At 54.5% G+C, this 14,811-nt stretch overlaps 1 protein-coding gene across 4 annotated transcripts in view; it reads left to right on the top strand.

Moving 5' to 3' along the window:
• Positions 1 to 14,811, top strand: part of SH2D3C (SH2 domain containing 3C) — a 55,150-nt gene that overhangs the window by 21,914 nt on the left and 18,425 nt on the right. The window contains exon 1 of one of the 4 annotated variants that reach the window (XM_034793791.1): positions 3,841 to 3,985. The exons of the other annotated variants lie outside the window; for them this stretch is intronic. Coding sequence (XP_034649682.1) covers positions 3,905 to 3,985 — 81 coding nt within the window. The 5' untranslated portion in view covers positions 3,841 to 3,904. Of the gene's footprint in view, positions 1 to 3,840; positions 3,986 to 14,811 lie in introns of those variants that run through there. 4 annotated transcript variants of the gene reach the window in all.

The raw sequence follows: 14,811 nt of genomic DNA on the forward strand, positions 1-14,811 counted from the left end.
AGAGCACCCAGCTAATCGGGGTCACCAGCAGGAGTCGCTGTAGGGAATGGTGGCGCTGCAGTAGTTGTGGGAGAGCTCCCAGCTCCAGCCTCTCTCAGAAAGAGGTATGATTGGGAACAGGGTAGCAGCGCTGGCCTGTTGGGAATCTGCATTGGTACAACCCTGATTCTCAGCCAGGGACTCAGATTTCTGTATGTCTGACTGTGATGCAAGTAAAGTGATAAGCAAATAGAATGAACCAGCCCAGCTGTTCTGCAGCAACCAAGCGTAGAAAGAGAGAGAGAGAAAGAGACAGAGGGGGAGCATGCACACCTCCCGGCTTACACCCGGCGAATGAAGGTGCAGGCACAGTTCAGTGCTAACAAGGCCTAGAGTTCCTAAGAGAATCGGCCAAGCTTGGCACTCACTGACTACAAGACCTGGCTGGGGCTGACTTTTCATCAGCTCTTAACCCCCGGTGGGTTTGCTCCTGCTACCACCAGAGCTGTTCTCACAGCCCAGTCCATTCACCAGCACCATGGAGAGCATCTGGACTGGGAAATGAAGCCTCAACAGGTCCTCATGCAGCCAAGCAGAGCAAGGATGGAGCACTTAGACTGCAGCCCAGAACCCAGGTCTGCTTACTGAATCTATTTAGAGTCCAGGTTGCTGAAGTGAGAAAGCAGGCAGGCTGGGCAGTGTCCCTTGAGGAGCCCTGGGCATACAAAAGTGAGCGTGCCAGCGTCCCCGAGGGAGCTGAGTGCTTTATTTGCTGGCCCTGTTTGCTCTCATTCACAGTTTCGTTCTGATGTGGGAGCAGCTGCTGCCACTGGCTGATGCACTCCTGTGTGCAGCAGCAGCGCGGAAATGACACAGTCAAGTAGCAAACCACATGCCACCTGAGCTAGTGTAAACGCCGGACAGCAGGGGGCCAGTGGAACAGGAGGTGGCTGGCATCTCATTGGACAGGCTGGGCCCGAATCTCCATTGCTTACACCCTGTGTGGTCACTAACACACGTGCAGACTGCTACCGTCCTGGTCTGGCCCACTTTGAGCCCTGACTACTCCCCTTCACATCCTGAGGAAGAGACAGGCCCCCCAAGGCCCAGGGGAATGGCTGGTACTGTGAAAAGAGGGAGTGCTGAAGGCCGGAATTGCAGGCCACAATCCAAATGTCACTCTGTATGCAATCCTAGGCTCTTCAGAGAGCTGCATGATGGTACAGATCAGGTCCGCCCCTAGAAAGGGAGGCAGATAAGAGATGGGAGATAGCTAGACATAGGCTATGTACCCATCAGCATAGGAGCTCAGCGCTGTACCAACCAGTGCTACTTCCCCAGAGAGGAGCCGAGTCCTGCCAAAGCTCCAGCTCTGTCTAAGGAAAGCAACAAAATCCTTCAAGGAGGAACAGGCTTTTCAGGAAGACGAATCACAATCAGATTCTTTCAGTTCAGCGTCTCCCTGTAAACCACCATCTGTTCCGTCCCTCGATCTCATTCAGGATGAAAGAGGAGGCTGTGCTCTCCCCTTCCAGCAGTGAAGGGCTGGAAATGCCTATGGGAATGCGTGTGTGTCGCTGTCTCCATTATCAAACAAAGACGAGAAGGGAATTCAATTCCAGGTTCATGTGGCAGATTTCAAACACACACGCTGCACTCCGCCATCGAGGGCATTTTCACAAGTACGTGGCATTGTGCGCTATACTCCAGTCTGCTGAGACCTGGATCACCACAGCCAACCGTTCACTCATAGCCCCTAGGATCCCGGGACTCTGCCCCATGCTGCTCTTCCTGCCCCAGTTACTGCTTGCTTGAAAGGTGCACAGTATGGATGTGCCATGTCCCATGCTGGGGAGGAAGGACAGCCTCGTGGGTAGGGCACTGGCTTGAGATGTGGAAGACCCAGATTCAATTCCCTGTTCCACCATGGACTTCCTGCCTTACCTCAGGCAAGTCACTGAGCCTCAGTTTCTCTTCTGAGAAATGGCATGATAAAGCTTCCCTACCTTACAGGAGTCCCAGAGAGGAGGTGGCACCACTGGGATAAAAGCACTGCCCATTGAAACATCACAGAACAAAACCCCTATGACTGAGTCAGCCACAGGTCCACAGACAGGTCCCATATTGTATCTGTTTCCTTTCTGATCTTCCCACACATGGTTGTGTGTGGAGCTGCCACTCTGGAGAAGTGTGTCTCTTCAGCAGCATTTGCTTTGTCCTCTCCTCAGGATGCGAGGGACTTGTTTGAATTAATTACATCCGAAAATGTACTGTTCATATGTTAACTGCAGCAGAAATACCTTTGTGTGTTCGCAGTTACCTAGCTCCTTCAAGGCAGCAATTAACACCTACTGTTAAATACCAAGAACTTCTGCACCACTGTTGCCCAGGTGCATCTGCTTCCCGGGACTTTGGGGATGGGGGCATGGTTGGCAATTGCATGGGTGGGGATTATTATATCTCCCGGCAATATTTGGAGCTCCAGATGTTTGTAAGTAACTTGCAGGCTCATGCTTCTCCCCTATCCCCTCCCACACACCTGCCTTGTCTCACCCCCAAAGTTTTGATCAATCTGGGCCTCTAATTCCTGCTCTGGTCCATCTAGTCTAATGCTGGCAGTGGCAAAACATAATCACTCAGGAGAACGTGGAGAACCTCCCAGGATGCCCCACGCGTGGGTTACAGGATGGGTAGAGAATTCCTCCCATCCCTTGCGAGCCACCTTGTAGCCTAAGATTCGATTTCCCTTGGATAACCAAATGGGACTCCACGTTTGGCTTTCAATACAGGGCAGCTGACACTGATGGCAGCTGTGCAGAGGGGTGGCTTCCTGCTGGCTGGGACCTGCGCCTCTCCCAGGGCCAGGTCTCCTTTCTTCTGAGAAAGCCAAGAAACCTCCCATTAAAGAGTGAAGGGAAAAACAAACAAAAGTCAGCCTAGTTTGGAGAGCACCAAAAGAGTGCACGGCTGTGCCTGGCCTGTGGGGCTAGGGAAGAAAAAACAATGGTACCAAATGGACCCTGGAGTTTGTTGAATTGAAGGGGATTGTGCTTGGCCTGGGGGAGGGTTTGGAATGCAGGGAAGTGTGAATGGGCCTGGGTGGGGGGGGTGCTTGGGCTGGAGAGGGTTAAACAAGGTGTGAACCGGAGTCCCCTTCCTTCCCCCTGGGTTTAGTTACTCCTTTGATTAGAGAGTGTAAATGTGAGACAACAGAGCTGGTGCCAATTAAAGCTGGCTCCCTTCTCAGAGCTTGTCCCCTGTGAACCAGCCCTTCTGGGAGGCTGGTTAGCACAGCCAATGTAGGAGACTATCCTGCATGGGGCAGCTGGGCCTCCTGGCTGTAACCGGGGGGCTGGCAGATCTGGATCAGGTGCCCTGTGGAGAGGCAAAGATGCCCTGCAATGTGATTGGCTAGAGAGCCAGGTGGGATAGCCGGGTGGGAAGACGCCTGGAGGCAGGGATGGGCTGGCAGGCTGTCAAAATGATGGGGGGGGAGAGCCTGCCTGCCGCGCCCCCACCACCCCAAGGGGCACCCCCCCACCCCTGGAGCCTGCCAGCCGCGCCCCACAAGGGGCACCCGCCCCCCCCCCGGAGCCTGCCAGCCCCCCACTACCCCCACAGGGCGCCCGGCCCCCCCTGGAGTGTAGGGTGGGGGCAGCCACCCCGTGGTGGCGGGGTCCCAGCCGGGGTTAGCAGGGCCAGGGCCCCGCCGTGCCAAGCTCCCCGCGGGCTCCCGGCTGGCTGGGTGGGGGCGGGCCGGGGGCGGGGCCGAGCCCGAGCCCCGCCCCCAGCCTGACAAGGGATGAGGTAATCGGGGAAGCGGCTGAAATTGAAGCCCGGCCGCGGCGGCTGCAGGAGGGAGCCGGGAGCGGCAGGTGCAGCGGGGGCCGGTCCTGGCTGCAGCGCCGGGCCCCGGGGAGGCGCCATGACCGAGCGGTGCAGCCTCTGGAGCGCCCTGTCGGCGGCCGCCTGCTGCTTCTACCGGGGATCCTTCATGCAAGTGCAGGTGAGGGGCTGGGCACGGCCGGGGGACACCGGCTGGCTGCTGGGGGGCACGGAGCTGGGCACGGCACGGGGCACCTGGCAGCGTGGGACACCGGCTGGCTGCTGGGGGGCACGGAGCTGGGCACGGCGCGGGGCACCTGGCAGCATAGGACACCAGCTGGCTGCTGGGGGGCACCTACCAGCGTAGGACACCGGCTGGCTGCTGGGGGGCACGGGGCTGGGCACGGCGCAGGGCACCTGGCAGCATAGGACACCGGCTGGCTGCTGGGGGGGGCACGGGGCTGGGCACAGTGTGGGGCACCTGCAGCGTAGGACACCGGCTGGCTGCTGGGGGGGGCACGGGGCTGGGCACAGTGTGGGGCACCTAGCAGCGTAGGACACCGGCTGGCTGCTGGGGGGCACGGGGCTGGGCACTCACTCTTGAGGTCAGTGATGGAGCTGGGCACCCCCTCATGCAGACCCTGACGTGGGGGGGCAGAGGTCAATTCTACTAGCCACTCCAGACTGGGGACTGCTCCTGGGGTGGGGGGTTGGAGCTAGACATCCCTGTGGGGCTGAGCTGGGTGAAGGGGGGGGTCCCCATCCCCAGCTCTGACTCATTGAGCAGGAGAGGTAGCACAGGTGTGGAGGGAAACAGTATGACTCAGGGTTTGGGGGGGGGGTGAATCACCCCTATGCCTGGCTGGTCTCTGGGGTGCCATGGGGCAGGGAGCACCCCATGTCTCAGTGCCAGGGGGGCAGAGGCAGCCCCCTGGGCTGGACTTGGCAGCACGGGAATAAGATGCAAGTGCAAGCAGGGATATGAGGAGGGGGCACTGAGCTGCTGTCCGCTGCAAGGTGAGGGAAAGTGGGTCAGTCACCCCCCACTGCCTGGCTGAACCTTGCTAGGCTGGTGCTTTGGGCAACATAGCTCTTGGGGCTGGATAGTCAACTCTTCCCCCCTCCTCCCCAGGCTGTGTGTCAGCATCAGGGGGCCAGCTAGGTCTGTTCCCCCCTGGTGATGCAGATCTGCCTCCGGCTTCAGCACTTGTTGGCCACACTCAGCTCTGGAGAGCGACTGAGTCAGGCTAGTGCTAACCCTGTTGCAGCCACTTGCTCTGCAGAGCCCTGCCGAGCAATCGAGACGGGGCTGCAAAGGCTCACCTGGCACAACGAAGTCAGGTCGGGGACTGGGAGCTACATCCAGCCCCCTCGCCTGCTGCAGTTGCCGCCTTGTGTGTGCTGCCCCCACCCCAGCTGGGGGAGCGGGGAGGATTCCCCCTGCTTTCAGACACAATCTGCTTTGCCGGCTCAGCAGCAACTGCCTGCCACAGGGATGCAGCAGGGAAAGTAGCCAGGTCCTAATGCATGCGTGTGCCACTTGCTGGGTACCTGCGCTGGCAGCAGGGCTGGCATTGGAGGGCTCCAGAGCCCTGAGAGAGCCTGGAGGGAGACGGGGAGGGGGGGGGGAGAAGAGGAAGATGTTCCCTTTTGTCTAACAGGAGCTTTTTAAACACAATTTCATGAAAACTGAATCAGTCTGGTTGGGACTCAAAAACCAAAACCCCTTTGCCAATAGCCTGGGGCCAGTTTTTCGGCAGTATTGCAGTTTTTCACTGTGAGTTGACAACAGCTGTAAGATTGGAATAATCATCCCTCCTTTCTCCCCCCCCCCCCCTTTGCCTTGTCTAGTTAGGCTGGACTGTGAACTCTCTGGAGCAGGGGCAGTCTCCCTCTAGGGGCATGTACAGCACCTAGCACAACAGGGCCCTGCCCTCAGCTGGACTACAAACACTACAGAGGAATACGCCACACTTGGTCCTGTTTTCAAGCAACCTTTCCCTGTGGCCGTTCTCTCTCCCCTCCCCCTTCACCAAACAGGAGTAGCTGAATACGATCTAATCTGAGCACAGAACCCCCAGTTTCTAGGCTTTTGCAGTGAATATTTTTCCCACACAGCCCAAAAAAGCAACATAGAGTCTGAGCCTCATAAGAAAAGCCTCTTTGCCCCCTGCCTTTGTCACTTCCTTTCTGTCACTTGCTGCCCACCCCACCGCGTCTGACCAGGCAACATGCTGGGCTGTCAGAGATGTAGGAAGAGCAAAGCTGACATGTAGTTACAGCAGTGTCGTCAATGTGCGGTGTTGAGGTTGCCTGGTGAGCAGATACAATCCAAAACCTAAGACACCCGAATCCGACACGTATGATGCTTCTACCAGGTGTTACCCGTGCTCCACTACCACCATTGGCCCTGGGGGGCACCCTCTCCCCTGCAGCTCACTATGTGCAAGGGTGCATTTAAATCCCTTCTTACAAAACACACTTCTTCCCGAAAGCCTTGTGGTGAGAACCCACCCAGCGTCAGCTAGAGACGTACGCCAAAAAGTCTCTGGTTTGAAGTTCAGCTGCTTGGCCTACGCTACTGCATTGGCTGGGCCGGACTTCAGCTAAAGCATGCTTGGGTTCTTACCACCTTACACCTGGGGTCACCACTTACACTTGTGCAGAGCGGGTGTGAAATGCTACCTGTGTTGGTGCTGGGGTGGTAGCAAGCAGTAGAGAAGCAGGTCCCTTCAGTATCTGTTTCCCATCGCACCAAGGATACACTAGGTGTCTGGCAATGACAGGAGTGGAACAGAGCATTGTAAGAGTCCAGCTGTATTTGACTGGAAATTCGGAGGAGAGTAATCTAGTACAGGAGGGGTTAAAAAAAGACAAACCCAAGAGCACGGTAGAAGGGATGACTTACCCCTGGCACGCCCCCTCCAGGCTAGGCATAGTGTAGCAGCATCTTCTCCTGTAGCGGCCTCTACTAACAGCTAGTCTGGCCCTGAGGTGGTCTACTTCTTCTCAGGATTCAGCCCCCCAGCTGAGTCACATGATGTCTCACCCCTTCTAGGGTAATAGGGTAACAAACAAATGTCCAATCCCTCTGCCTGGTCTGCCACTCTTGAGTCTGAGCCCAGTAGGTTGTACACACTTTTCTTGGTCTTTGTACACCTTACCAGGGGCTGGCAGGGGAATGCAGGCCCACCCTCCACACTAGGCTCCAGTCCAGGTACCCTAGGACAGGCAGTGAAGGGTCATTCCACCAGACTCTCTACTACTACCTCCCTGGAGGTATTCCTACCAAGCCTTTGTCCTCATCTTCCAGAAGCCTGATCTTACTGGTCTGGTCTCTCCCTGCTACCAAAAGAGTGGTTGCAGAGTTTCTCCCTACACCCCTCCCCCTTTATGTGCTACACTTCCTCTATTTATAGCATCACACAATCCCTCCCCACTGGGTTTCATCATTAATTAGGCCTGGCCAACCCTCCAGGTGCAACCACGTGGGTTAATTGTGTGGACTCTCCGGTCCTCTTTAGTCCTTTCATCAGCTGTGTGGGGTAGGCACCATATCACAAGTCCACTGCTTATGTCCCAGGAAACTTGGAGCTCCTTAAATCAGGAGGACTCTCCAGACCTGTGAGGTATAGTCCTGAGTTTTAGTGATCCTGTCTGCACTGCCTGAGTGTAGGCAGAGCAGTCTAAAGCCCCAAAGCCCTGTCAATGCAAGCACTGATCTCAACCTAAAACCTGGGCAGGATTTTCTGGGGACAGCTTCTCTTTTGATTGTTGCAGAGCCTTGCTGAGGGAACATCCACAGGACATACAACTCTGGCTCCTCAGTGCATGGGTTAAAGAAAGGGGCTTTAGGCACTCTGACCCAGCACTGCAAGAGTTAAACCAGCTACAGTCTCTCTTGCTGGGACCCTGCAGGGGATGTGGCATTACGTCCCAGCAATGCAGGGTTAAAAGTGAGCCCCAAGTGCTCACCTGGCTCTGCCAGATCTTTATCTCCATCTATCTGTCCAAGCCCCCAAAGGGAACACGCACTGAACTCCACATGAATGACTGGAGCCTTTCCAGCTGACAACAGCATCTCTGCCCCTCCACCAATAGCAATGCACCGCCACCCAGCACTGGAAGCAATGACATCATTTCTGACCAATGGCAGCTCAGCAAAGGGATGCAGCTGCAGCCTTGGAGTGAGATAACGAATATCTAGATAGATGGATGTGCATACTCATGCCCTGGCTGTGTCTACACTAGAGACTGAACCAGTAGCATAGCGCCCATCTAAGTACCAACACTGCAACATGTCCATCATAGCCATGCTGACTTGCCTTCAGCTTTGCCCCACATCCACATGACTATCTGCAGTTGCACTAACTGCTATTCCATAGTACAGCCCCCTAACATTTCAGAGCCCCCCCCCCACCCCCCATCCCACGCTCATGTTTCATTGTTCCAACGGAACACAGCTGCCGTGAGAGGTCACGTAGCCAGGAGCAATTCCAAAAGAGGGCTTTGAATATGAGGACAGAGACCTTGAACTGGAGTCTGACCTCAGTGGGGAGCCAGTGCAGAGAGTGATCTACTTGAGTGATGTGTTCAATAACCTATGTTGCTAAACAGACGGGCTGGTGCGTTCCGTACCAGTGGGCGCTCTTTCGGGATGTGTGGCTTCGTTCCTAGATGGAATGGAGGAGTGAACTGTTGTTGGTTTTGGTATTAAAGACCAGTATGATTGATTGTGCTCATTACACAGGCTTTCCCCCCAGATTCGACTTTATTATACACAAACAAAAATTCAGGCCAGCTGCAATGGCAAACCAGGGTAACGTAGTTACACGAACAATGGTAACTGAATATTTTACAGGTGCATCTTGTCCATCTAACTGGGGATTCTAGTCCTCTTAGGTGACTGTGGCAGAGGGGTGCAATACCTGGAGTGAGGGCTATGAAGGAGCTGGAGAGTAGGAGGTGCTCCAAAGAGCACTATTAACCTGTATCTGGCAGGTGCAGGAGCCAGTTATTAGGTTCAATGTGATGCCTGAGTCCTTGAAAAACTCTCATTAGAATTGCCTGGTCTCAGGTCTCCTTCCCCAATCATTCCACTTCTGCCTGAACCTGTCCAGTCTCTTAAAAGCGGGCATCATTTTTACCTCCTTCCATCATTCACTCCAAGACCCTTCTCACGTCCCTCTACATGTCCCAAGTATTGATTTTCCTTGCTTTTCCTGGTCCTTTGGCTTCTTAGCCGTTCCACCATGGATCACGTCCTCCGGCCCCACATCTGTAGTAGGTGCTACAAAGAAAAAGAAGTGGAGTTGACAGCATCCCTGTGCAGAGGGTTCCAGCAAGGGACTGTCAGGCAATTCTTGAGTTCATGAGGAAATGAGGGTTAATCACATGGATCGTATCAAAGGAACCACTCCCTGGATGGAGAGGCTAAAAGAAGTTCTGTGGGGTTTGATGGAAACATGCATTACTCCTGCAACTGATTTGCATTTTCAGACACAACTGCCGAGGATCTGGGGGCGAGGGGGAAATAAGGGCTAAGATTAATTCTCTCTGCTAGACTGATAAAAAGGTATCTTGTGCCTGACAGCAGGAGGACATGTGGCGTAAGCTAACTCTCATGACCTGTACTAGTTGTACATAGAAAATATGCCCAGGATTGTCTTTCGTGCATTAGTTAGAAAGAATGAAATGGGACTGCAGGTGGGTAAGAGAAACTTGTCTCTTATTGCCATGTCTGGCCTAGGGCAGAAAGAGAAAATGGAGTGTAAGTGTCTTGGCTACAGGGCCCCCCTGTAATTCCTTTCAATAAAATTCTCTGATTCTCAGCCTCTCTCTGCCCCTTCTAGTCCAGCCGAATAGCATGGCTCAGCCAGTCGCCGAACTGGGCATTCTCACCCTGGCTGGAAGCTGGCCTACCACTGCGGGGGATGCCAACCCTGGGGAACTAACCCGCTCATCTGGCTGACGGCATTCGGCAGCCGGTGCTGTGCTGCGCAGGGACGGGGGAGGGAAGCAGGGAGAGGAGGACTCCCCCTGCCTTCTTCCAAGCAGTAATGGCAGCATTCCCAGGAACCTGGAAGACAGTCTCAGCCCCCATAGAGCTTGGGCAGAAGGTTCTCTTCCTCCTGCTGAGCCAGCATGGCTGCTGTGTTGGGCTCCCCGAGCAGATCCTGGTAATGTCTGTGGCAGCTCCTACTATTGTCTAGTTCTGGCGTGACCGTTTCACCTCCTCCTTCCTCCCCACTGTGCTGTGAGTTGCCTCCCTGCTCTCTAGTAGCATACTGGGTTGCATGGAAGGGCAAGTGCCAAGCACTTGGTCCAGGTACTTCTGGAACACGCATGTTCTTTACCTTGCACCAGATGTGCTGTTATTGTCCTGGTCCTTGTGCTGGACCGTAAGTCTCTTGATCTCTTGGCATTGTTAACTACTGTGGGTGCTGACCTTCTCCGCTAGTCAACCAGAATGCCCGGTTACACACCAGAGTGTTCCTATGACAGCATTCAGCTGGCCTTGGATCTCCTCATCTTGCCAGCGCCTGCTTGTCGGCTCCTGGCCAGCTGGCAGCACGCTCATGGGAAGGCCTCCTCTGAGACGCGCTAGTGACTGAGGCGGAATCAAGCTGATTGCTGGGATAATGGTGCATAACTCCATGGTGTGGACAGGGCTGGTTGTGCACATGGCTTCTGGCACACATGACCCTGTGCAGAAGGCAGACCAGACAGGCAATTTAAGCAGCGACAGGTGCACTGTGGGAGAAGGAGGGCTGCATGCACCAATGATGCTCTCACGCCAGCAATCCCCATCCATGCTGGCACTGCACACTGAAGGACCATGCGGGCTGATTCCAAGCATGTCTAATGCAGATGGTGCACTGCTAGCACGTCTGCACATGGATGTACAGCGCGTCACAGGCGTGCAAAGGGGACCAAGTGGTGGCTAATGCAGCACACTCTAGTGTAGACAAGGCCATCCAGGGACAGCTGGGGAATAAACAGTGCACAGCACAGGGCTGGAAAGCATAGCAGAGCCCCTGCAATGGTGGGATCTCTCCATCCAATCAGCAGGGCAGCTCAGGGTGCTCTCTGCTCTCCCCACCCCAAGGCAAGAGTCTCCTGCTCATTCAACACTATCCCTTTTTTCTGCTAGTTTAGCACCTGGCCAACAGCACTAATGCTGTCCTGGCCTCTGGCCAAATCCAGTCTCAGGGACAGTGGGTGCTGCTTGGCTGGGCTTGTTTGGTTTTGTTATCCTGCATATTTGCATATGTGGATGGTGAGGATTTGGGGAAAGCCCACATGTACGATATTGGCTGGAACAGTCACTAATCCGGGGGGGAGGGGGAAACAAATCCAAGACTAATCTATTTATTGCGGGCGTAACATTGGAGGTCCTCAGGCTGACTAATGCCAGTTTCTTATCAAACAGACTGAAATAGACCAAACGCACTCCTCTCACTTATTCCTTGCTTTAAAAAAAAAGATGATTTCTGGATGATTGCTATTGAAAACTGATATTGTGGTAGCATCTTGCTACCACCCAAGTTGGTGCCCCATCACACCAGGCGCTGCATCCCTGTGGCTTGTCTTCTGCCATGTGTAAGGGTACATCGGGGATGAGGTGCATGAGGGGATTGAGGGGGAGATGGCTATCGCCTGCAGGGGGAACTGATGCACCGAGAGGTGAGATAGCGTGCTCCCACTCTATATGGGGTGAGCTGACTCTACAAGCCTAACGTACTGTGGTGTGGGTCCTGCTGTATTTCCAGGAGGAAGGGCAGGGGGGAAGCTTTCATTGCATGGATGGAGTTGTGATGGGATCTTGGGGGTCTGCTGCACGTGCCCACGCAGTCCATTGACTGTCTGTCTATTTAGGTTAGTGGCAAAGGTTAAAGAGCCTCCCAGAGTCTCTCTGGCGAGAATGAGGTGTGTGCCTGAGGGGGTTGGAGAGAGATCTCTGGAGCAAGCTAATGGGGAGAGGGAAGGGCCATTCTCCCAGCTAAATGATGCAATGACTAATTCTAGGCAGCAAACAGCTTTGAAAAAGCTCTTGCTGGCACTTTCTGACCCTCAGCAGCGCTTCCTCTTCTTCCTCTGTGCATGCTGAGCTGGGGTCACTCCCATACCCCCCCAATTGCTCTGCATCGCCCCCAATTCTCAATACAACTCCCTGTTATTTTCCAAGGTACCGCTGGGAAATGGGGGGAAAACTAAAGCAGGAATGAAACAGCCGGGGGAGAGGTGTTTTCCCCCCACTTTGGGCTGCTCTGAGAGCGGCTGCATCAGCAGAGAACAGAGGGGATGGAAATGACATAATCACCAATTCCACACACCCCCTGCCCCCCCCCCCCGAGCCCTCCCACTCTCAGGCACTAGTGACTTCAATAGGATCCCCCCACTGTGGGGAGTCCCAGCCCAGACCCCCACTGCTCCACCCACTCTGTGTGGATCATGTACTGCCAGGTGGGCCCTGCAGGCTGCACCTCCGTGTACATCCTTCCGCTCTGCATCCCCTTCTGCCCTAGAAGCTAGTTTGGGAGGTGTTTTATTGGAAGCCTTTGCTGCAGGGGAGGGAGCCGCCATGAACAAGCTGCTGCCGCCACTCACATGGAGAGATGCGGGCGGCTCCATGTCAGAGGATGGGGTTGTCATGGCAACGGTATCTGCTCAGGCCTAGGCCCCCTGGGAGGGAGCTGGACTTTGGCTGCATCCCCTGGCTACCATTCATTGCTAATAAAGTTCAGCCGTGTTGAATGGGTTTGCCTGTGTGTTTAAGGACTTGAGGGCAGGAGAACCCCAGCTAACGGGGAGCCCGCAGGATACCTGCGGCTCCCCCTCAAGTCAGTGGGAGTTCTGAGTGCTCTGAACCTCACAGGATTGGGCCCCAGTGCCGTCAGAGGAATTCACATCCACCGCTCCAGTCCAGTGGTAGAGACATATCTGAGCACAGGCAGACACAGGGGTGCCATGTCTCGAGGGCTCCAGAAGAGTGCAGGGCTCACTCCAAGCACTCTGCTGCAGGTTCCCAGGAGCCCCCAGCAGGTGGGAGAAGAAAGGGTCTGGTGTGTGGGATCTGGTTGGAGCCCGTGCCAGTGCAGTTAGTACAAAGGATTCTGGGATACTCTGGGGAATGTCAGGAGCAAGGTAGTCAGCCCCATCTCGGCCCAGTATGCCACTGGGCAGCACAGTACAGTACAGCTTCACAGAGCACACATGAATTTGAAGCTGCTGTGAGCAATCCAGATCCCCTGAAATCAATGGAGTTTCACCTGCTGGTGACAGGTCTGGAGTTGTCCCCTTCTGGTCTGAGGCTGAATCTAGGATCCCCAAAATACTTGGTAACTGTTGTTTGAGTCGGGAGAGTTCAAATAAAATGTCAGAGACAGAGGAAAGGGAGAAGAGAGACTTTAAATCAGGAGGAAGGCTGGATGGAGCAAGAGAGAAGGCAGCTGTTCCAGAAGGCCGTGGCTGCAGAGCAGAAGGCACTTGCACCACAAGCGACTAGTGCATGCAGTGGTGGGCTTGGGGACAGAAAAAAGGCAAGTTCCTGTTGAGCATGGAGTGGGAAGGTCTGTGGATTAGCTAGGGCAAGCCGAGGGAGGGGTTCAAAACAAGAAGGGCAGTTTTCCAGTTCCAGGACAAATGAACATGCTGCCAACAGAGCAGAGGATAGGAGGGTGTAATCATGTGTCTGTGTACTTGAGGTAGCTGGGGAAGCCATAGAGAATGGGGTTGTAAGAGGAGATGAAAGCTTGGCTCGGGACTTCAGCAGAAGTGACATACTGTAACAGAGGGAATGCCTGGGAGGTGATGACAGGCAGATTTGCAGATGGAAAGCTTGTGGTTTAGGATGATGCCTACGTGGAAGGCACATGGGAGGTCTGATTGCCCAAGAGAGAATAGTCTGCCTGAGACAATTAGCTGAAGGAAGCTGGGAGGAAACCACAAGTTTACTTGGTCAAGATGGATGGGGAGGAATCATTAAAGGTGTCAAGAGATGGAGCATCGAGTATCGTCAGGGTAGAGATGTTTCAGGTTAAAAACCGAAAAAGGATTGAGGTGGTAGAGAGCAGGAGGAGGAAATGAACCTTCTGGGACTCCGTAGAGAAGGCATCTCCACCAGCGAAAGAGTCTGATAGGTAGGACCAGATCCGTGACCAGAGAGCACTTGATATGTTACACAACTGGAAGGGACCCAGGAGGAGGAGTCCTCCATGGTGTCAAAGGCTTCCCTATGGTCAGGGATAGCGAGGCGGGAGAAAGCTTCATCAGCGGAAGAGAAGCCATACTCACTGTAATGTGGCTTCCAGCCTCTGGCCAGAGTGAGAATAGCCCACCAGAAAGGTGGTTGGAGAGCTGACCTGGAGCAACGCGCTCTAGTGCTTTACTAAGAAAGGAGAGGGTGGCTGGTGACAGATGTAAAAGAACTGGGGCAGGAACGGATAAAGGAGCTAACCTACAGAGAAGGTCTGGAGAGCATGTAGACCTGTGGCAACAGAAGGAGTGGAAGGAGAGTAGACAGGAAGGGGTTAGGCATGGGGGCAACATTCTAATGAACCAAGGCCAGCTGTCATGCAAGTGCAGGTCTGAAGCATTTGCCTGTAGATGTGTGTGTGTGTGTGTGTGTGTGTGTGTGTGTGTGTGTGTGTGTGTGTGTGTGTGTGTGTGTGTGAAAAGAAAATCTTNTAGCCCACCAGAAAGGTGGTTGGAGAGCTGACCTGGAGCAACGCGCTCTAGCGCTTTAATAAGAAAGGAGAGGGTGGCTGGTGACAGATGTAAAAGAACTGGAGCAGGAACGGATAAAGGAGCTAACCTACAGAGAAGGTCTGGAGAGCACGTAGACCTGTGGCAACAGAAGGAGTGGAAGGGGAGTAGACAGGAAGGTGTTGGGCATGGGGGCAACATTCTAATGAACCAAGGCCAGCTGTCATGCAAGTGCAGGTCTGAAGCATTTGCCTGTGGATGTGTGTGTGTGACCCTTTAATATCCTACCAGCTGGACCAT

Source organism: Trachemys scripta, chromosome 17, assembly GCF_013100865.1.
Source record: "Trachemys scripta elegans isolate TJP31775 chromosome 17, CAS_Tse_1.0, whole genome shotgun sequence".
NCBI lineage: Eukaryota > Metazoa > Chordata > Testudines > Emydidae > Trachemys > Trachemys scripta.